This window comes from Hydra vulgaris, chromosome 15 (genome assembly GCF_038396675.1).
Source record: "Hydra vulgaris chromosome 15, alternate assembly HydraT2T_AEP".
NCBI lineage: Eukaryota > Metazoa > Cnidaria > Hydrozoa > Anthoathecata > Hydridae > Hydra > Hydra vulgaris.
The window spans coordinates 25,974,551-25,996,505 of record NC_088934.1 but is presented as its reverse complement, the minus strand read 5'-3'; the positions used below and the strand labels follow the sequence as shown (position 1 = coordinate 25,996,505).

The 21,955-nt window shown below is 27.4% G+C and overlaps 2 protein-coding genes across 3 annotated transcripts in view; one reads left to right on the top strand and one right to left on the bottom strand.

Moving 5' to 3' along the window:
• Positions 1-6,102, top strand: part of LOC105850970 (tRNA N6-adenosine threonylcarbamoyltransferase) — a 40,959-nt gene extending 34,857 nt beyond the window's left edge. For both annotated transcript variants that reach the window (XM_065820474.1, XM_065820473.1), the window contains 2 exons: positions 5,087-5,185; positions 5,833-6,102. In XM_065820474.1, the coding sequence (XP_065676546.1) occupies positions 5,087-5,185; positions 5,833-5,872 (139 nt within the window). In that variant the 3' untranslated portion in view covers positions 5,873-6,102. The remainder of the gene's footprint in view (positions 1-5,086; positions 5,186-5,832) is intronic.
• A 3,784-nt stretch (positions 6,103-9,886) lies between these two features.
• The window catches only part of LOC100205130 (pseudouridylate synthase RPUSD2), a 43,982-nt gene continuing 31,913 nt past the window's right edge, over positions 9,887-21,955 (bottom strand). The window contains exons 12-15 of the mRNA XM_065820503.1: positions 21,651-21,796; positions 17,061-17,498; positions 15,900-15,968; positions 9,887-10,078 (exon numbers count right to left, since the gene is read on the bottom strand). Of these exons, the coding sequence (XP_065676575.1) occupies positions 15,915-15,968; positions 17,061-17,498; positions 21,651-21,796 (638 nt within the window). The 3' untranslated portion in view covers positions 9,887-10,078; positions 15,900-15,914. The remainder of the gene's footprint in view (positions 10,079-15,899; positions 15,969-17,060; positions 17,499-21,650; positions 21,797-21,955) is intronic.

The following is a 21,955-nucleotide window of genomic DNA, read 5'->3' as shown; positions in this document are numbered from 1 at the left end:
TTATTACATTTAAAAAAAATGGATTCACTATAAAATACAGAAATATAATAAAAATTTGTAAGAACAATATTAAGAATGCAGGGACTGGTAGAAGAATGTAAGATTTTGTCGTTGAGAACCAATAAAAAGAATAGGTGTTAAAATTTTTTATTATAAAATATTCACAAAATAAATAAAGAAATTTACAATTAATAAGAAATAAAAGAACTCAATCTTTCAAGCTAATATATGAGAAGATAAAAAATAGTTTAGAATTAAAAACATAAACAAAGTTTTTCATTCCAAAGAAAAGCTCCCGATATGAAATGCTTTCGAAAACTAGTTTGATAAGCTGATTGACAAATGTTGTTATCATTTTGTAAATTGTATTTAGTTTTTTCTTTTTTGGTATACAAGTTATGAAAAGGTACAGGGGATAGGTTGTTTTTACATTTAAATATAAAGCAAATAATATAAAGATTTTAAGCTCATATATATTAAAAACTTTCATTTCAATTAAAAGAAGCTTGGCATGATCCCTGAAATTAATGAGGCATGCAACAAGCTTCTGTTGACAATAAGAAGGTTTGAGTTTATTTTTATTAGTACTACCCCATGCAATGTTTGCATAGTTGAACAATGAATGAGTAAATAATATAGTTTAAGTAAAGTGTTCTTATTTAGAAAACTTTATATCAAAATGCTTTTTAATATTTTACTATTCAAATTTTTTATGTGAAAGTCTGATTTTCATCAATATAAATACCAAGAAAGTTATTAACTGACTTTTTTTAAAATTATATTATAATAAAAATAGAGATGGCATGTCATGTGGTATAAAATGTTTTTTGTGATTAAGATAAAAAAAACTCCATTTTGTTTTATTAATATTAAAAGACAGTTTATTTGTTTTAAACCAATCAGAAACACTAGTTCTTTATTCGTATTATGAAATAGTAATGTAATATTATTGTGAGATAAGAATAAGTTTGTGTTGTCTGTAAACATAAACCTCATTAATTTTGAGGCTTTATGAAGATCGTTAATGTAAATAATAAAGAGGTGAGAACCTAATATTGATCCCTGAGAAACCCCACAAGTTATATCAAGCAAGTTTACTGGTGATACTGCGTCAGCGTATACAAATTGCTTTTGTTTATTTAAATAGCTTTTAAGCCAACTTAAAACACTACCGTCTATACCATAAATCTTTAGTTTATTTAAACAAATTTTGTGATCAATTTTATTGAAAGCTTCAGCTAACCCAATAAAAATCTCAACTGTATATTGGGAACTTTCAAAAGAATTAGTTGTACCTCTAGTAAACTGGAGAATTGCGTGTTCTGTTGAGTTATTTTTTTTAAAAATCCATATTGATTGCTATATATTAAATTGTTTATAGATAAATAATTATAAATTCTGTTATATGAAATTCTCTCCAAAATTTTTGAAAATATAGATAAGATAGATATAGGACGATAGTTGCTAACACAGGAATTAAGTATAGGAATCACCTTTGCTATTTTTATTTGGTTAGGAAAAGTTTCTTGCCTAATAAAACAAGAAAAAATCTTAAATCTTTTATTACTTAAATGATTTAACAAACTCTTCAAAAATTAGTTTAAATTAATTTTAACTGTGATATATTAGGGATTATTACATTATCTAATGGATTAATTGCTTGAAGAATTTCTTCGGATAAATTTGGTCCAACACAAGAAAAATATTTGTTCAGCTCATTAGCTATCTCTTCTTGACCATGCAAAATTTATCATTTATTTTAATGGTTTTGTGGATGTTTTCATTTTGAAGCTGCCTATCGTTTCCTTTATAACTTTAAGTAAATCATTGTGATAATTTTTTTAAAGATTTTTTCTTTGATGTTCAAATTATTAAGCGTAGCTTTTATATATAGTTTTACTTTTATCAGTTTTTAATTTTAAGAATTTAATGTACAATTTTTGTTCGATTTTTGAGTATTTTCTTAAATCCTTAGTAACCCATGGGGATTTTATATTTTTTAATTTCCTATTTATTTTAATTTTTGGAAAGTTAACATGATAAATATTGAAGAAAGTTTCAAAAAAAGTGTCGTAAACCAGATTGGCATCATCTAAAAGGCTAATGTGCCCCAATGAATGAGACAATTGCTCCTTAAATGCTTCCAAATTCTTTTCATTTAAAATACAATTAAAAAAAAATTGATTTATATAAGGTGAAGTTTTCAAGTTTATATTAATGGAAAAGAAAACAGGAAAGTGATCAAAAATGTAACTTTTAATTATGCCTTTTTTAAGAGATTCATTAAATAAATTTGTTGTTATTATATTATCAATCAGGGAGGATGTGGGTTGAGTGATTCTGGTCAGTTTGTTAGTGGAACCATTTTCAAAAATGTCATTATAAAACTTTTTAATGTTGGATTTTACATGATATTCAAAGCAAAATAAATTTAAATTACCTTTACCTTTACTATCTTTTTAATTATGTCATGATGCAAATATGAACTAAAACTTTCAGTTGTTCCAGACGGTGGGTGGTGAATATATATATATGTATGTATGTGTGTATGTATATATATATATATATATATATATATATATATATATATATATATATATATATATATATATATATATATATATATATATATATATGTATATTAGGGTGTCCCAAAAAACAACATTTTTGAAAATAATCTGCTCTCACCCCCTAAATGTGTTCTATCTCATACAAAAACACTAGGTTAAAAATATTTTTGAATAAAAAATATTTTAAGGGGTCCCCCAAGAGCCTAGAATATTTAATGGGTCACTAATATTTTCAAAAAAAAAGTTTTTAAAAAATGTCAACCTGGTACTCATATAAAGCGAAATTATATAAAAATTTCAAAAACAATATTTACTTCGAAAAAAAATTGTTATTTATGGTTTTATTACATTAAAAATTACGTTTTTTAACAAAAAATGAAAAAAATGCATTTTTTATGATAATTTTGTTTAAAATTTTATTAAAAAGTTAAAATATTTTCAAAATGAATATCATTTTTCAAATTTTTATGCAATTTCGCTTCATTTGAGTATCAGGTTGGCATATTTTTGAAAAACTTTTTTTATGAAAATGTTAGGGACCCATTAAATATTAGAGGCTCTTGGGGGACCCCTTAAAATATTTTTTATTCAAAAAAATTTTTAACCTAGAGTTTTTATATGAGATAGAACACATTTAGGGGGTGAGAGCAGATTATTATCAAAAATGTTGTTTTTTGGGACACACTAATATATATATATATATATATATACATATATATATATATATATATATATATATATATATATATATATATATATATATATATATATATATATATATATATATATATATATATATATATATATAAATTTTCTTTGTACATAAATTTTAACAAAATATTTTAATTACATATACATATATATATAAAGAGAGAGAGGTCTTGGCGGGAGTAAATGAGCGGGAGAGTGGAGAAAAGTTCTCCTAAAACAAACATGGCGAGCCATGCAAGATTCTCTAAACAGCTTCTTACGCGAGCTTTTGGATATTGCATGAGTTATCTGATTATTCATTAAAAAATTATTAAATACAAAATTTGGTTTTATACGTGTTACAAGCATTTGTTTTGTTTATGTTACAAGAATATATACATAACAAGTGTCATTTACTGTGCCGCGAAAAGATTTTTTAGATGAGTGTTGTCTTTGGGTTTTCACATTAGCTATCCATTTATTTATTAACACCCTTTTTTAATTTATTTTTGCAACAATTGTGCCTTTTAAAAAGCATTACAGTTTATTATGCAATTATTTTTGCAACAACTGTGCCTTTTAAAAAGCGTTGCAGTTTATTAAAAGCAATTAGCTTAATTCTTTTTTTTTTTTTAATGATTTTCTGTTTTTCATTTTAGTTACAATGATAATTATACTTTTAAGAGAAAAAATTATACTTTTGCAAGAGTTGTAAGGCATAGAGTGAATAAGCTTACAAATATTTAGGAGTCGTAAGTTGAGTCCATACCTGCTTAATTTTCTTTTGTAGGTCATTGGAAGATGAGGGTCTCAGTAATTAATTCCAGCAAGTTTTAATGGGATTGCGGTCAATTAAGTTCATGGGATTGAGTTCAAGTGAGGTTAGGGACCAATAACCTCAATCTTATTCTCATATAACTAACTGCTTACAAGCTTGGCCTTGTGACAGGTGCTCCATCAAGCTGAAATTTGTTAGTATTCGTGATGTTCATAAATAGTTTAAGTTTTTCTTGGTGACTATTTGTTGTGGTGTTAAGAAACATAAACTATAAGTTACCTTTTTTGATCAGCTGTAAAGACACCGCATTGGGGGTTGTATCATTTACTAGACAAGTGTCTAAGGCTTGTAGAACAATAACCAATTGTTTGATTAATGATTCATAGCTAAATATTACATTCTGTCAATCTGTCTAATCTAGTAATAGTGTCTGTGTCAATCCTTGTTCACGTAGAATTTAAAAATACTTTTCTATCATTTTTTCCATAAACAATATTTTTGTTTTTTTCCATAAATAATATTTTTGTTTTTTGCTAAAACAACAACCAAACTATGACTAAAGCTAATTTTGTGGTTTAAAACATGCATGTTTTAAATCACTAAATTTGTATATAATATGTATATAATATTAATACTCAACATTTGACAAATATTTTCAATTTTCTGCAAATTTTTTTAATGTTTCAAGCTTTTGATCGTGACTGTCCTTACCAATAACTATATTAACAATACACCAATGGATGTATCAAAAAAACTTAAAATCAAATTGCAGATAAAAAATATATGCATTCTTAGAGAATGAGGAAAAAATAGTCTTATAGCATAATAATAGAAAAAAGCCCTAAATGCAGTGCAGTTAAGCAATGCAATCCTAAAATTCTTTTCGAATAAAGTTTCCTGAAATACTACCATTATATAATTTATAATAAATAAATTTATGATAAATATTTTTGAAATGCTCTTAAAAATGTTTTTCTTTATTTTTTTTGTTTAGAGTTTTTATATTGATAATGATAGTATTATTGAATCAATAACTTTTTTTGATTAGTTTTTGCATTGATAATGGTGCGATGATAGCTCAAGCAGGATATGAAATGTTTAGGACAGGTCATGTAACGCCCATAGAAGATACATGGTGTACTCAAAGGTAAATTTTTTTGGAGTTAATTTTTAAATATTTTCAGCATATGTTTAGAGTAAAAATTATTTTTTAAAGAAAACTTATTAAGATTGACTTTCAGTTCACAAAAATATCAAAATGAAAAATTAATGTAAAAAAATTATTTGAATTAAGATAAATATAATAAGAAAGATTAAAAATAAAAGTTAAATTAAATTTACTCCTTAACACTATTAGAAACTTTTTTTAACTCACCAAAATTCTAACAACTTAAACGCCTTTATTAAAACTGTTGACTCCTTATAAAACACTTAGATTAAAACTGTTGAAATCCTTATAAAACACTTTGATTAAAGCTGTTGAAATCCTTATAAAACACTTTGATTAAAACTGTTGAAATCCTTATAAAACACTTTGATTAAAACTGTTGAAATCCTTATAAAACACTTTGATTAAAACTGTTGAAATCCTTATTTAATTTCAATAGTTTTAATCAAAGATTTGATTTAACTTTGATTAAACTGTTAAACTCCTTATGAAACACTTTTATTAAAACCTTTCTAAAAGATTTCTAAAGAATGTTATTAGTTACTCCTTAACCTTTTATATTTTAATATATGATATTTTAAGCTACCAAGAAATTTTTGCACCAAGAATTTATAATTTTGTTTTAGATATCGCACCGATCAAGTGCGCGTTACTTGGCGAGATTGAAGACGCGAAGACCGACAAATACGTGTAACTTGGCATAATCATTTGAGATATCGATCATACCTAGTACGCGTTAATTGCAAACTACTTTGCATAACGCGGTGATATTTTAAACATTTTAGGTTATCAACAGTCCAAGGGTGCTTTACTTGGTAGGATAAAAAATGAGCAAAATGCTCATAATAATGGCCACAAATTTCTTACTGATAGCCAAAAAGAACGCCTTATTCTAACAGAGCTTTTTTTTTCTACCGTAATAATAATAGTCTTAAATTATGTTTCATTCAGTGAAAAACTTACACAGATTTTGGTTTTGCACCTATTAATTCACAGTCGTCCAGAAATGTCATTTTTAAGGCAAAATCATGTCTTTGTCATTTTTTAAGCTAACACTCTAAAATATTCGGTGAATATTCATTATACCCTGGCCTAATAGGATTAATATTGTAATGTTTCTCACTGTACCTCTTATGAAAACACCAATCACACAAAACCAAAGATAAATGACAATAAGTAAAAAAAATAAGTTTTATACTTAATTTTCTATGTTATATTCATTATAAATAGCATATATGATATACATATAGCATATATAATACACACAATAGAATTTATGATACACATTTTTGTTTTATTGGTTAAATATCATACATGTTTAGAACACAAAGCATAACAAAATATTTGACACTTATTTTTAATATACTTATTTTAACAGACCTTTTCTTAAGACCTTTTAACTAAATAATCTCGAAATATAAGGTACATTCACAACATCTTGTTAGAAAGCATAAACATGAATTGCACACCAAGGACACAAAGTAAGAACAATACATAACACATGATGCATACACAGTATTTAAAGTAGTTTAATAATATTTAGGATAATTAAAAACTTAAGTGTAAAGAATAAGCAAATTTTAAAATAGCACACCAAGGACAAATGTTTTAACATATAACATGCTTTTTACATTTATATGTATTTGGTAAAGGGTATTTCTACAACACATGTTTAACTTATTGGTTGATTAATTAAAAACAAAGTGAACATATTTCTTAAATACCTAGACATAAATAATTTTCACTGCATATGCATAGAAAAAACAACAACAACATAAAATCTGTGTGGTATAGGTTTCACGCCAATATTTTAAAATACAACAATTTTTATCAATATTTATATAAATAACATTTTTATTAAACTGAAATTTTTAAACAATATTATTATAAATGGCTCAAGTAATAGCAAAAAAGCAACGAAACATGTATTACATCTCGATTCTAAAAAAAGTATATTTTTTATATATCAGCATGCGGTTTTTAAAAAATTTCTACTGATTAAGTAAATCTTTTTTCTTTAAATGTTAATTCACCTCTCCAAGGCCACTACAGTCGAGGAGGCTACTATAATTGTGGTTACAACTCTCTCTCTCTGAACTCGTTAATTCCGAGACACAAACCTCGACGAACAAGGCTGCTGCGCGGAGAAACAAGTTGAACGCGGTACTACCAGAGACGTGGTGGGGATTGAACGAGGAACTTATTGCTTATGAGGCAAACGCTCTGCTTCTACCGTATTTACAACCCATATCAATACAGCAATCAGTTAGATATGATGAATATAATATTGTTAATTTACTATAGAAAGTCAAAACATGGCAATCTCCTTTGATTCTGAATTTCGCTTCACAATATGGACAAATGGGTCTGGTGGTCCAATCTTCACATTTCATTCTCATTTGTAAGTTTCTGAAAAAACTTTTTTGTATAGTTTTCTCGAAAACTTTTTATTTCTCTATTTCTGCTCCTGTGCTTTTTCAGATCAAAGGCCAATTGAGACCGGCTTGTCCATTACAATCTATTGTGAATGAGTAATCATCTTGTAAACTCCAGTAATCATCTTGTAAACTTCACATTTTAAATGGTATTCCATTGAATACCATTTAAAATGTAAAACATATGTCTTGAATGTATAATTGCATTATACTTCAAATTTATTTGAATCGAATGGATGCCTACAGAAGGATATAGAATCTCTTACCAAGACCTTTATCAACTAATAGTATTTCAGCAAAGTTTTTTGTGGCTTCTAAATGCCCATCTTGCTGAGTTTCCATCATAAAAGAGCCTCCGCTTTTTGGAACATCAATAACAAGTCCAAGTGTCTTTTTTCTTTTTTTCGAATTTTTTTTTTCTACATGCAACTAATTGTTTCTTTTCAGCTGTGTTTGGATGAAAAAATCCAGAATCATTTTATCCTGGTCTTCTTCTCTTTCCAATATGTGCAGCCGTGGCGCAATGATTAGAGTTCTGACTCAGATTCAAGAGGTCGGAGGTTCGACGCCGACTCCAACCCATTAATCGACATTATAAATAAAGGAAGCGCGGACTTCGTAGTTAAGTGTTCTTCCGCGGAGCCCTCTGATAAGACCGTAAAAACTACTGGAAACACCTTAATAACCACACAAAAGAAAAAGATAAGAGATTCAAAACAACGAATCCTGAAATAGAGTGTGGATTCCTAGGTCCAAAGAAATCAAATTAGGTTATGTACTGAAATTTCAAAGTTATTCATTTTTTGGGGATTCAAACCAAACGTTGGTCTAACAAACTACAACTTATGGAATTTAAAATTTTAAAAACACTTTTTTTTTTTAAATTTGTTTTAGTACCCCATGAAGACCTAACTTGCCATGGAGCACCGCGTAAGAGCATTGCTTCTTTACCGATGGTGCGAAATATGTCTGGAGCTCGCTTTGAACCCTGGATCTATTGCTTCTTAAGCAAGCGCTCTAACCATTGCACCACGACTGCTTTAAATATTAAGTATGATTCTTTCATGGCTAGAAAGTCACAAACAGAACACTCTAATTTGGCAAAAGTTAGCCGGTAACCTGTATCCCTTTCAAACTGTAAAAAGAAAACTTTTGTTTACAATTTATGCTATGCTTATAATATTGTTCTTATAAGCTAATGAGAGCAAGAAACATTTGAATATTTGCCAAGAATGTTATAAAATATTCATTGTAAAACATGCTCGTATTTTGAAAAAAACTTGATGACGTTATTGTTGTTGGATATCTTTCAAAATCTAGTTTATAAAGACAAAATTTAAAACTAAAAGACTCTTTTCACATGTATGCAAGATTTATTCAGCTGAGTCATTGCTTTCATTATTAGAATTCTCAACAAAGCTTTACAGTTTTTATTATTTCTGATCATAAACATTGGAATAAAAGTTGAAATAAAAAGATGTTTTGAAGTTGAAAATTAAGTTATCATCAACAAAATTAAGTTAAAATTGCTGCAGAGTAAAAATGTTCAAAAATACAAGTCAAGGAGAGTCTCATCGTAGTACAAGTCAAGGAGAGTCTCATCGTAATACAAGTCAAGGAGAGTCTCATCGTAATACAAGTCAAGGAGAGTCTCATCGTAATACAAGTCAAGGAGAGTCTCATCGTAATACAAGTCAAGGAGAGTCTCATCGTAATACAAGTCAAGGAGAATCTCATCGTAATACAAGTCAAGGAGAGTCTCATCGTAATACAAGTCAAGGAGAATCTCATCGTAATACAAGTCAAGGAGAGTCTCATCGTAATACAAGTCAAGGAGAGTCTCATCGACAAGACCACTGTGAAGCTCCTCCAGTCACGCGTCAATGTTGGAAATAATGTAGTATAGTATAATATAAAAAGTCAAAAGGTTTCAAACGCGATTAAGCGCAAGAAAAATTAAAGACATTTAAATTTTATATTCGTTTTTTTTTGTCAATGGGTTGGATGAGTAAAAAAATTACGCGGCAAAAAATTTTAAAATTTATATTAAAAAAATCATTTACTTTTTATTAACATTTTCGCAAGCAGTACAACGCATTGAATCAAAGTTGAACGTTTTGTTGATGTTAGTCCAACGTAATGTGCTGCTCGGATGATTTCTTATTCAGAAATAAGATTCTTAACAACACGAGCATAAAATATTTGCAAAATGTTTATTCAATGAGCAAAAGAACAAAAATTGCTATTAATATTTCGTTCATCTTCTATTTAAAATAAAAAAATTAGAAAGCAATTTTTTTTTTTAAAGTATCAATTCATAAATTTTAAAAATTCTTCAGTATTAACTATTACAAATTACAAATGTTTACATTTTTCGCTTCAAAAATTTGTTTCCAATAGTTCTGAATAAGATTTGTTCCACGTGATAGCCATATTCCTATTGATAAAATAAATTTAACATATTTAATACTTATAAAATGGTAAAATCATTTTAAAGATATTCCGAAACTAAATATTAATAAAAGTAATATATTCAGAAACTTTCTTTGATACAAGCAAAAGTAAGTAAACGAATTCGCTTGTTTAATGAAAATTACTTTATATTCAGACTAATTCATGACTGTTGATGTGATTCAAAAAAAAAAAAAAAAACAGAAAATATGAAGAACTTGGAATTAGAAAAAGATGGAATTACCCTTCAGAAAGTCTATAATTTTATAATACAACAATTTATTATTTCAATAATTAGTGTTGCTATTGACTTCGACTAAATCGACTAAAAATCGACTAATCGAAATTAGTCGACTTAGAAAAATAGTCGATTTCATAGACTATGGACTTCCTTCTAATCGACTAAAAGTCGATTTAGTCGAGTAAAAATCTTTAAATCTTTTCATTCAATTTAACTTTTCAATCTTTAGTTTTTGTTTATTCATTTAATAACAATAATATATACTATTATAACTAATGCCTAGTTTTATTGTTTACTCTCACGGGCCACTCCAAGCTGGTTCAGAGCCCTGGGGCAAAACTAAATTGTGAATCTTCAAAATCTAAATGTCATCTATACAATCACATTGTAAATATGACTGTAATGATTTTTTGATATACAGCCAGTGTCACGAAATGACTTTTAATTCGAAACCCTTTTCCTGAAAAAAAACTTTGAGGAGTATGATAGTACAAGTAAGTACATTAGAGCTGGTTTTGAAATCTTTCATCATCGTCCGTGAAAGAAAATTTTAAATTTTAAAAATTGATTGAATTTTTGATTTTATTGCTCTGAACAAATGAGTTACATTTTCTATTGAAAACATTTGAAACTTGTTCTACAATATTTATTCTATAAATAAGCAGCGTACTTACGACTTAGAAACAACAATAAATAAAAAAGCAGTCAATTTCTTCAGAAAATTTAAAAAGAAATCAGATTTTCTAGCTTAACAGATCAAGCAACTTAAAAAGGATTACTCTTATTAAATATAGTTTTTAAAAATTGATGTTAAAGTGAAGTAAATGGAGGTATGAACAGCTGCATCAAACTTTCTGAATGTGTCAATGAATGGAAATGCTAAAAAACAAGCATGTTTTTCCGCAAGTTGTTGAAGCAAATCAACATTTCGTAAAAGCTTTCTGCACTCATTGCTTGCAAATTGTCCTCCATGAAAAGATTGTTGTTGAAAGTTCATCATTTTTGGCCACTGATGAATTTTTCCATTGCAGACACAGACTCATGAAGAGGTGGTTAACAACACCAAAAAGCAAGTGAAGTTCCATGGGTGGAATGAAGTCCAAGATGAGTGTTCCTTCATGTAACTTAATAACTGACTTATGCACAAGATTCTAAAAGTCCCTGGCTTTTTTGTTTGGGCACCTGTTGCTTGGAAGCTTGTAAAATCAGTTTGAATGGAACCAAATCTTCGGAGCTCACCACTCTGATGAAGATTCTTTGACTCAATGTCATATCAGGTTCAAGAGTGAACACTTAAGTGAGACAGCAAACCACAAAGAACGTTTGCAAGCTTCATGTCACATGACAACAAAAAAGTCAATCTCTCAAGGCTCAATTTGTCCATGATCTGCTTTACATTGTAATAACTTTCAGAGTGGTTTCTGCAATAGCCACCAGAAGTTGATGCTTCACTCCAGAGTCCTTGAAGAGAGGTTTCTTAGTCGGGGATCTAAGTGGTTTCTAATGTGGTTATAAGTCAAGAACCCCTAGAGACACTTTCAGAAACCGATATCCTCCATCAATTCCCACTTTGATAAATTCATTTGACTGAGGACCTCTGATCTGAACTAAAGTGTTTACTAGCTTCAACATCTTTGCAGTACACCAATAGACGTTTGGATTATTCTCCAATAGACGTTTGGTTGTGTTTGAAATTTCTGAGGTGACAAACAAGTCAGAAAGATGTTTTCTAAGAGACTCAAATTTATCCTTGATGCTTTTTTTATCTACTTGCTGGGGACCTACTTTGCTAAGCGTTTGAAAGTCAAGGTGGATGTAGTTGCTGGAAAAAGTTCTGACAATGATTGATGATAAAAAGTAAAGTAAAAGAGTCACTAAAACAAAAGCATATATGACTAAAAAAAAATTTTTTTTCACCTGGAGTAACTGGAAGATGCTTTCTTATTCCTTGACTTCAAGAACTCCGTTTGTACAATTATGTGGAATCCCTCTTCCAATCAGTGAAAAGTATGCTGAACAACGTTTCTCAACAACTGGCTGTTTTTTCGGCTGACTGGCTGTATTTGTTGTTCCACTCGGCTGAGGGCTTCAAAACTTGGCTTTTCTCACATAATAAATCATGCAATAGCATAATGATTCTCTTGTTGCAGGACGAATCTATATGTTTTAGTAGTCAAGCAGTAAGGGAAGTTGAACATCTTCACTATTGTCTAAGGCCTACTCTACAATTCTAAGGCTCACTCTACAATTTTCGCAGATACCAATTGGGACTCTTTGATCTTAAAGTTGATAGCTTAACCAAAAAAACGTCTTGTCAGCATTGAATCATTAAGTCAGTCAATTACCTGTTAGCTTTTTTTAAACGAAAAAAACAGACAGTTTTTCTGTTGTCATCATGAGTTTTCGCTTGATACGGCATTTTAAATAGTTTTGCACTTGTATTTTGCTCAAAAGGCACAATGAAACTGTTCGCAGGCTTTTCCCAGAATTTTAAAATCAATAAAGGGGTAGTCCCTCTTACTTAAACATTATGCTTAACTTTGTTAGTAACTTATGTGACAAAAATATACAATTTTTATGTAAAAAATGTTTTATTCCATTTGATTAATTATTTTGTTAATAAACCACAAAAAAAAATTTCAAATAAATTTTTCTTTCACGGGCGACGATGAAAGATTTCAAAACCAACTTTAATGTACTCCTACATACTTGAACTATCATACCTCCGAAGGTTTTCCTCGGTAAAAGAGGTTTGAATTAACCCTTTATTGTTCGAATATTGAAAAAACTATTAAAAAAATTATTTAAATAGTTTTTTTAAATGAATATTGTGAAGATGAAAAAAAAAAAATTTTTTTTTTTCAAGTATAGTAACACCTAAATTTTAATTGTTGCCCTTTGGCAACATTGAACGATAAAGGTAATTGACAAAAATTTTTAAAAAGACTGCTTTCATGCCAATATGTTAGCAAACTATATATAGAACTTATTAAATAATAGTTGTTCAGATTACATGATATTTTCAATCATAAAGTAATTACTACATCGAGAAATATATTTAATTCAACAAAGAGTTTCCGGGGAGGGGTGGGGGGAAGAGGTCAGATTGACTATGTGAAAGTCAAAGAAGTTTATTTAACCTATTTAGCTTATGTTAAATAAAAAGAGAACCTAATCTAAGTTTTAACAATGACATCCTTTGATCTTAAAAACTCTGTGCTTAACATTCTTTTTTATGAAATTCTTGAAACTAGTTTTTCCCGCCTGTCAAACATAAACATAATTTGCACTTAGTGCAGTATACACGACTGTAACCAGTCAGACAATATCTGCAGTGATTCTTATTTTTCTAAAATATAAGTAATGATTTAACTTAGCTAGTAAAATTATGTAACAAAATAAATACTTTGAAATAAGACATTAAAAACAAAAATGATTAAAAAATACTGCCGCTATTGTTTAATGTTGCCGTACGACAACAATTTTATTTGCCCCAGTTATACCCCAATTCAGCTTTATACACAGAGCCTAATTTTAACACATTTAAAACAACTATACACTTGTAATAAATAAAAAAATAAAGGAGAGAAGAATTTCAGTTAATTATCAGTTTAGTAGGGCAAAAAGTTGCATGCACTTTTTGCTTACAAAAGTAACCCAAAAGTATGGTAAATTTACCCCAATTTCAATTAGCGCAACAATCACAACACTTTTTCTCCGCACCTCAACCCCTTGAAACACTCTCCCATCTTCATGTTTTCATGACTCTATATTCTTGCTCTATAACTCTATTCTTTTTTTCTAGTAACTCCCAACTTAATAGAGGTTGCTTTGCAGTCTTGTAGGGAATGAATCAGAATTGAAAAAAAAACAAACTGTTGTATCATATCACCTCTGATCCTCTTTTCTGTCAGAGTGGTAACTCCTAGTGCTTTAACTTTATCTTTGTATAGCAGTTTTGATAATAAAAAATTTATTTTTGAAACTCTTCATTAAATGTGTGTTCTAAACTCTTCATTGAATGCATTTATGACCGCGACGCTATTGTCAGTACTCAGTGAGTGATTAAAGGATATTGACAAAGGTAATGTCAAACCTAAAAAAAAGTTTAAAAGAATTGGTGGGAGCATGGCATCAATATCAGGGGACTTGTTTGGGTCAATTGTTTCGAGTCTTCTATTGATTTGCTAACGAATGAAAAAAATATCAGAGAGATTATAGGATTGAATTTCGGTTTGATTTTCAAAATATGACAAAAACAGAATGAAACGAAAATGAAAAACAGAATGAAAAAAAGATTGTTTAAAGTACTACTAACTTATCTAAGTTATTTTTTTTTTTTCAATTTTATCTTTTTTCGCTTTCTAATTTTTCCAAAATATCTTTTAAAAACTTGTATAGAGTCTATGGCACTTCTTATTTGCGCACATAAAAATTGCAAAATTAATTTTGCTTTTTAAGGAATGGATTCTTCATAATCCAAGACTGATTTTTTAATTACTGTCATACTGTCATGGACAATCAAAAATTACATATTTCAAACAAATATGTCAATCATATTACAATCAAACATTACATATGTCAAACAAATATGGCAATCACAATGTCATACACATTTTTCATATTGTCATATCAGTCGTATGTCGCCTGCTTTCAACTTTTATTTTGTCATGAAAAATTTGTCCAACACAAATCTGCCAATATTTGAAGATGGATTTCCCTGATATTTCCTGATCCTGCTTTCCCTGATTTAACTTCAAAAAAAATTTCAAAAATGCTTTTATTCTTTTAGAAAAATGCTCTTCAATTGCAAAAATGTAAATATTAATACAGCGCACACTTAAGAGGATTTTCAACCTGCAAATAAAGTTGCATATTATGTGTATAATTTACATTTTACATAAGTTTAATGTAAGTTATCTAAGATTGATAAAGTGCCATTTCCCCAAAGTTCTCGCTGGTTTTTCAAAATTCAACCTTATTTACTTGATTATTTTGTAACTTTTTTGCAGATATTTGAATTCCCTGACTTTTTCATGTTTTCCCTGATCTGGCAGACACCTTGCAATATATATATATATATATATATATATATATATATATATATATATATATATATATTAGGCCCAAAGTTTACGCTTTAGTTGAATAGTGGCTTTAATATCATTTTTTATTCACTGTTCATGATTCAGAATATATAGAGTTAGTTGTTGGTTTACATGCAGAATTCTTGAAGAAAAATTTCATAGTAAATTTTTTTTGATTGTCCAGCATATACTCTAGATTAGTAATCCAAAATATTCAGAAATGTTTTAAGAATCAGTTTTTGCTGAAACAGGTCTTGGTGATTATCTATTCAATAATAAATGAAATAAAAAGCATGGAGATAATTTGAAAAAACTAAATGTTAAAAAATGAAGAATTAATATCTTCGGAAATAAGTTTGAAAAAAAATCCTGTTAGTTAATATTCATGTATCATTATTTATATCACAAAATATTTAAATAAAATGCAACAAAAAAATTGTTAAATAAAAAATGAATAAATATAAATATATATTTTTTACCTAACTTCAAAACTTCTAATCAGAAGAGGCCCATAGCGGCATTTTGGTTGTATATTCCCAGCCAGGACCCTACAGAATTTTTTATTATCGATGAAAAACTTAAAATTAATAAAATAAAAAATGTCTCAAATAAAAATCAAGAGTTCTTTAATCATTATTGATATAAAAAATATGAAAAATAAAAAATTTAAATATATGAGTATAACAAAGTAAAAAGTAAAAAAAAACAATGGGCACTAGTACCAGGATCATAAACAGCTGATTTATGAAAACAACTATTAAAAATGAGACCTACATTGAAGACCAAATAACACTATTGAGCTTATCAAGCATTTTTAAGTGTATTGAAATAAACAAATTAAATGACAATACAAAAGTTTTTAAACACATCTTTATATCATTAAAAGAAAAGTTTAAAAATTAAAAGTCCCAGTTTTGTGTCAAATTTTTATTCTAATAAATTTGAAGATTTATATTCAAATTAAAATTTATAACAAAAAAGTTTATTTAAAAGCTTTATTTTCGTGCTAATAATTATTAATTAAAAATAATTATTAATTAAAAAAAGTAAATTATTTGTGTAAAGTAAAGTAAAGTAAAAAAATAAAGTGCTGTATTTGTTTAAAATTAAAGTGAAAAGTATTATTAAAAAAACTTTTAAAATGACAATTTGAAAAGGTGCTGTTTTTTCATTTGAAGATCCCCAAAATGTTATCATGGTTATCACAGTATTAAAACCATTTTGAAAGACCATTTTGTAAATCACTATTTAAAAAAATTCTACACACCTTTTAATTTAGATTTATAAACATTTTTCGAAAAAAAAAACAACCAGCTAACATAAGTCAATAAAAGAAAAAAAAAATGTAGCAAATTTTGCACCTTTACATTATATTATCTTTACAAATATTTTGCACCTTTGCATTACATTACAGTTTGCTACATGTAAAAAAACAAATAGAATAAAAAAATTAAAAAGAAAAAACAGAAAAATTAAACTAATTATTTTTAAATTAAAACAAAAAAATAAACACTACATTTTTAGTTCTTAAATTTTTTTTCTGGTTAAATAGAAATCTAAAGGAAAGATAATTAGGAAATTAGGAAGTTAAATTGTATGAAATTTTGATAAACATTTATAAACTATTGAAAAAAATTTACCTTATATGTAACAGCATGCAAAAAAATAGAGAGCTCATCTTTGGATGGTTCTTTCCACTTTCGTTTGCAATCAGTACAATCTGCATCAAAGTATTCCATACCAAGGTCTGAAGATGTGTACATTTTTGGCAGACTATCAAGGTTCTTTTCACATAATGTTTCATTGTCTTCTTTTAAAACATGGTCATCATTTTTAGAAGTTATAGTTGCTTCTTTTATAACATTAGTTTTGGAACATATTGTCTTTAATTCCGCCATATTTGTTTGTAGAGGTAAAGGATGATCAGCTGTTATATGAATGCTTTCTTTTTTCTGTTTTTTATTTAAACTATTGATATCATCATCAGACAACCTTTTAGTTGCTTTTAGCTGTAGTTCTGTTAATTCATCTTGACATTCAGCAAAATCAGCTCGTGTGCGAATAAGCTCATCCATAACCTAATATAATGGTAAACATAACCTATAAGTTTAGTTTTAAATAAATAAAAACAAAGTTTGATTAAATAAATAGAAATAAACAAACTTTGTTGAAATAAAAATAAATTGGTACAATTTATAGCAAGCTTTAACAATCTAATCAATAAACAAATATACATAGATAATACATAGATAAATATAAATATACATAGATAGCAATTCTAGAGCGCAAGGAAAAACATTTGATTTTTGACAAAAAACACATAATTTTCATGAACTCTACTCTCTTATATCTTTTATTATAACAAACCTTGATGTTTTTTGCATCAATTAGTTTGACTCAACTTCTTTTTAATCATATATAGAGAGCACTATGTTTATTATGGCTTCTTCTATATATTATTCATGTCTTAAGACCACTATTGATAAAAGAACACGTTTTTTCAAAGCTAGTTTTTGAAGGTTTTCTATGTACCAAAACACATCAAATATGTTGGAAAATTTCCATATAGATTAAAAAAAGGATGAGGAATCTAATGGAATGGGAACCTTTTTAACATTTATACACAATTTCTAAGTTCTCAGCATTTAAAAACTTTAAAGTCGGTTTATTAAAAAAAAAAGCTTTTAAAAAAAAGGTTCCCTCTAAAAAAAGCAAGTATAGCCCTTCCTCTATTCAAATCAAGTATTTATTTTTTCTTGAAGAAATGGTACTTAGGAATTTTGTTTAGAAATTATGTGTATATGGTTTTTATTCCATTGCGTATCATTTGTTTTCATTTTTGCGCTTGATTTTTGATGTTTTTTTGTGTTATTTCGGTTTTTGGTTTTGTGTTTTTTTCGCATTTCACACCAAATTTTCATTTCACATTAAATTTTCCATACTTAAGGTCAAGGCATTTTGTCAAAAAATCATCAGTTTTTCCAGCACAAAAAATGCAATAACTTTGGATCCAATTAACTTCTAAAGTTAAAAGACCTCTCATTTTTTAAGTCTTTTTAAGCTCTATACAACTATGTTAATCATATATAAAAATATTGACAAAAAAATTCCTCTGGAATGGCTAACATAGATACAATATAATAGATTAATAAACATTTCACTAAAAAGAACTAAATAAAGGTTTCACTAGAAAGACAGTCTTTCTAGAAAAACACAAGAGTTGATTTATTACTGGGTAATATTGAAACTTGGCCTACAGATACTAATACTAGGGACAGCCTACAGATACTTACACTAAAGATATTAAATTTAAAGTTTATGTGATGTGATATGGTAAATTTTTTTTTTCATTTTAAGATTAACAATTAATTATCAATAAATAAAAAAAGACCAAGACTTTGCATAAACAATAAAAAAATTAAAAACCAAATAAGGGGAAAACAACTGTATATTTGATACATCTTCCATCATCCAACCACCTTTTTCTCAGCCATTTTATTTTTATTTCAGAGATATAGAAATCCCAATTTTGAATAAAGCAAACATTTTTCTAGAGATATACCAAATTACATCAACCCTTAAACCATTATATAAATTTTTTAACAGTAATTTTTTAATAAGTTTTCTTGAACACTTTGTCATTATATATTAGGGCGTCCAATAAAATAACAGATTTTTCTAAAATGTCAGTTGGGGTTGTCGCACTTTGCATTATATTAAACCAGCACTGACACAGTGATTAGAACCAAGAATGTCTTGGTTCTGGCTCAGAACCAAGAGGTTCTAGGTTCAATGCCAGCTCTGGGCAGATAAACAACATTGGAGGGAGGCTTGAACTTCCTAGTTAAATGCTCTTCTGCTGTGCTCTGTGATAGAGTCTTCTTGAAGCACCATTATATATTAAAAAATTAAATTATATAATTATTATTAAATAAAAATTCAATAAAAAATATTTTAGATTTAGAAATAAAATCTCTTTTATTTTTAGAAAATCAGAAAAAAAATCTTTTCTATGACAATTTTAAAGCATTTTTAAACTGATTTTAATAAAAGCTCTTATGATCATCAATCTCTATATAATTTTGCTTCATTTAAAGCCCAAGTTTTGAATAAAAAGTATTTTAACAGGTTAATATGGTCCATTTTATCTGGGGCATCTTATCATCTTTTTTTTGGATATATGTTATATGTTACAAAAAACAACTATCTTTACTTTTATTAAGAACCAACTTTTTAATTCTGAATAAAAAAAAATTTCCTTTTTGAAAAAGCTGTTAAATCAAGCAAATATATATAAACCCTATTCTATATAAGATGTAAACCCTATTCTATATAAGATATAAACCCTATTTTATATAAGACATTTTATTTACTTTGACATGTTAATTGTTAGATTAAATGTTTTTATCCATCACCATTGACTCTTGATTAAATTATTTTAACAGATGCTGAATGAACAAATAGAACAATTTTTATCCACATAAGAGTAAGTATAATAAACAAAACACAATGGTAGGCATAAATTAAACTAATTTCTAGTATAATTGTTGTTAAAAAACTTTAGTGAAAAGAAAAGTTAAACCATACCGTAATATTATTTTACATTTATTTTTATGTTGTTTCTAAATACTAAGCATATAAGATTATTTTGCAGCATTTTTTTAAAACACATTTTCAATTTTGAGGGTAACATTGACAGGAATGCTGTTGCCCCATGGGTCAAGTAAAAGTTGGCGGAATGCCTAATATCTGATGAATTGTTCACGAGTATACGAAAGGGAGCCAAATGAACAAACCCATAATTAATAGAGTTAACCTTAAAAAAAAGGTACCAATATATCAAATTTGAACAGATCTAAAAACCGCCACTTGCAGAAATGTTGCATAGTACTGGTAAGAATAAAACATCAGAACCTGAAGATGTAAAAAATTATTATTGTTGTTTCAGAAACACTAAAAGGTTTATGACAAAAAAATCCAGAAAAATTGCAACCCTGCGAGATTTTGTGAGAGTCAGATATTAAGTCATTAATGTATTTAATAAAGTCAGATATTGAGTCATTAATGTAATGTAGAGTTTAATAGTTTGATAATTCTTAAAAAACGTTTTTAACCATAAATAAAAATACTTTTTTATATCTTTAAGTAGACACTATCAGAACTAAAGCTAATTGATATCAAATAATAATATTTCATTATTTAAAAACTTTGGCATATAAAATTCACCGAATGGTCACACACGAGCAGTGAACGCCTAAGGGAAGAAATGAAGTACAATAGGATAAAGGAGAATTATTTTGCAAACAAAGCAGTTTGTCAAGACAAAAATAAAGATTAATAGAGGAATATTTAAAAATAAATAAGACAGACAATGCACCTAAACAGTTCTAACAATAATAATAAACAATAAATTGTTTTATAAACACTAATATGAATCTTTCAAATAATAATATTTCATTATTCTTTCATTGTAATTTTTTAACTTTTAAATGCTACTAATTTTAAAAACAAAAATTTAGGTTGGTGTTAGTATTTAGAATATTTTCACTGTTTGTCAAAACTACAATAATTTCACCTCTCACAATGCAAATTGTGATTCACAATGCAAATTGTGATTCACAATGCAAATTGTGATTCACAATACAAATTGTGATTCACAATGTAAATTGTGATTCACAATGTAAATTAAAATTTACAAAACATAATAATTTCAATGTTACCCTATATAGAGAGAGTAACATTGCAGTAGCATGCCAACAACAAAATCAATTATCAATAATCAATAATATTATCAATAATATTACATGACTAATAAAATTTTTCATAAGTTTATTGCAACAGTATAATTGGTAAACACGTAAAAATATTTCATATCAAAATAATTTTGTCATCTTGTGAAAAAATATGTTTTCTAAAGATGTATCAATGTTACAACACTTTACCTTATATTTAGTTTTGATATCTATAATATCTTCTCACTTTATATTCATTTTACCTCTTTTTTTTTTATTCATTTTATTCTTTATTCTTTTTGATTCTTATATCATATGGACTTTCATCACATGGATTTATACATTTAATTCTTATATCATTATATACATCATATATGGTTCTTATATTATATTTCATACTTAATTGAATTTTAAATAAAATACAAAAAAAAATGTTGTGAAGTAATAATAAAACACTTGATAACATGAAACCTTTTTTATGTCGATTGAATATCATACCTTTTTTGTATCAATTAGAGTTCCTTTTTTTCCTTTACCTTCACCCCATGCTGTGGGATGATTGTAAATAGGATCATTGATAATAGGATAACCAAGGTATTGAAGGTGAACACGAATTTGATGCATGCGCCCAGTTTTTGGTACACCTAATCAATAATCAAAAATATATCTTTTCATCGCAATCATCATTATGATCATGATAATGACAATAATTATCATAATTATGATAATGCTCATAACTATCATCAAAATCATGATTATTAAGATCATCATTTTTAAAATTTTATATATATAAAGGTTATTAA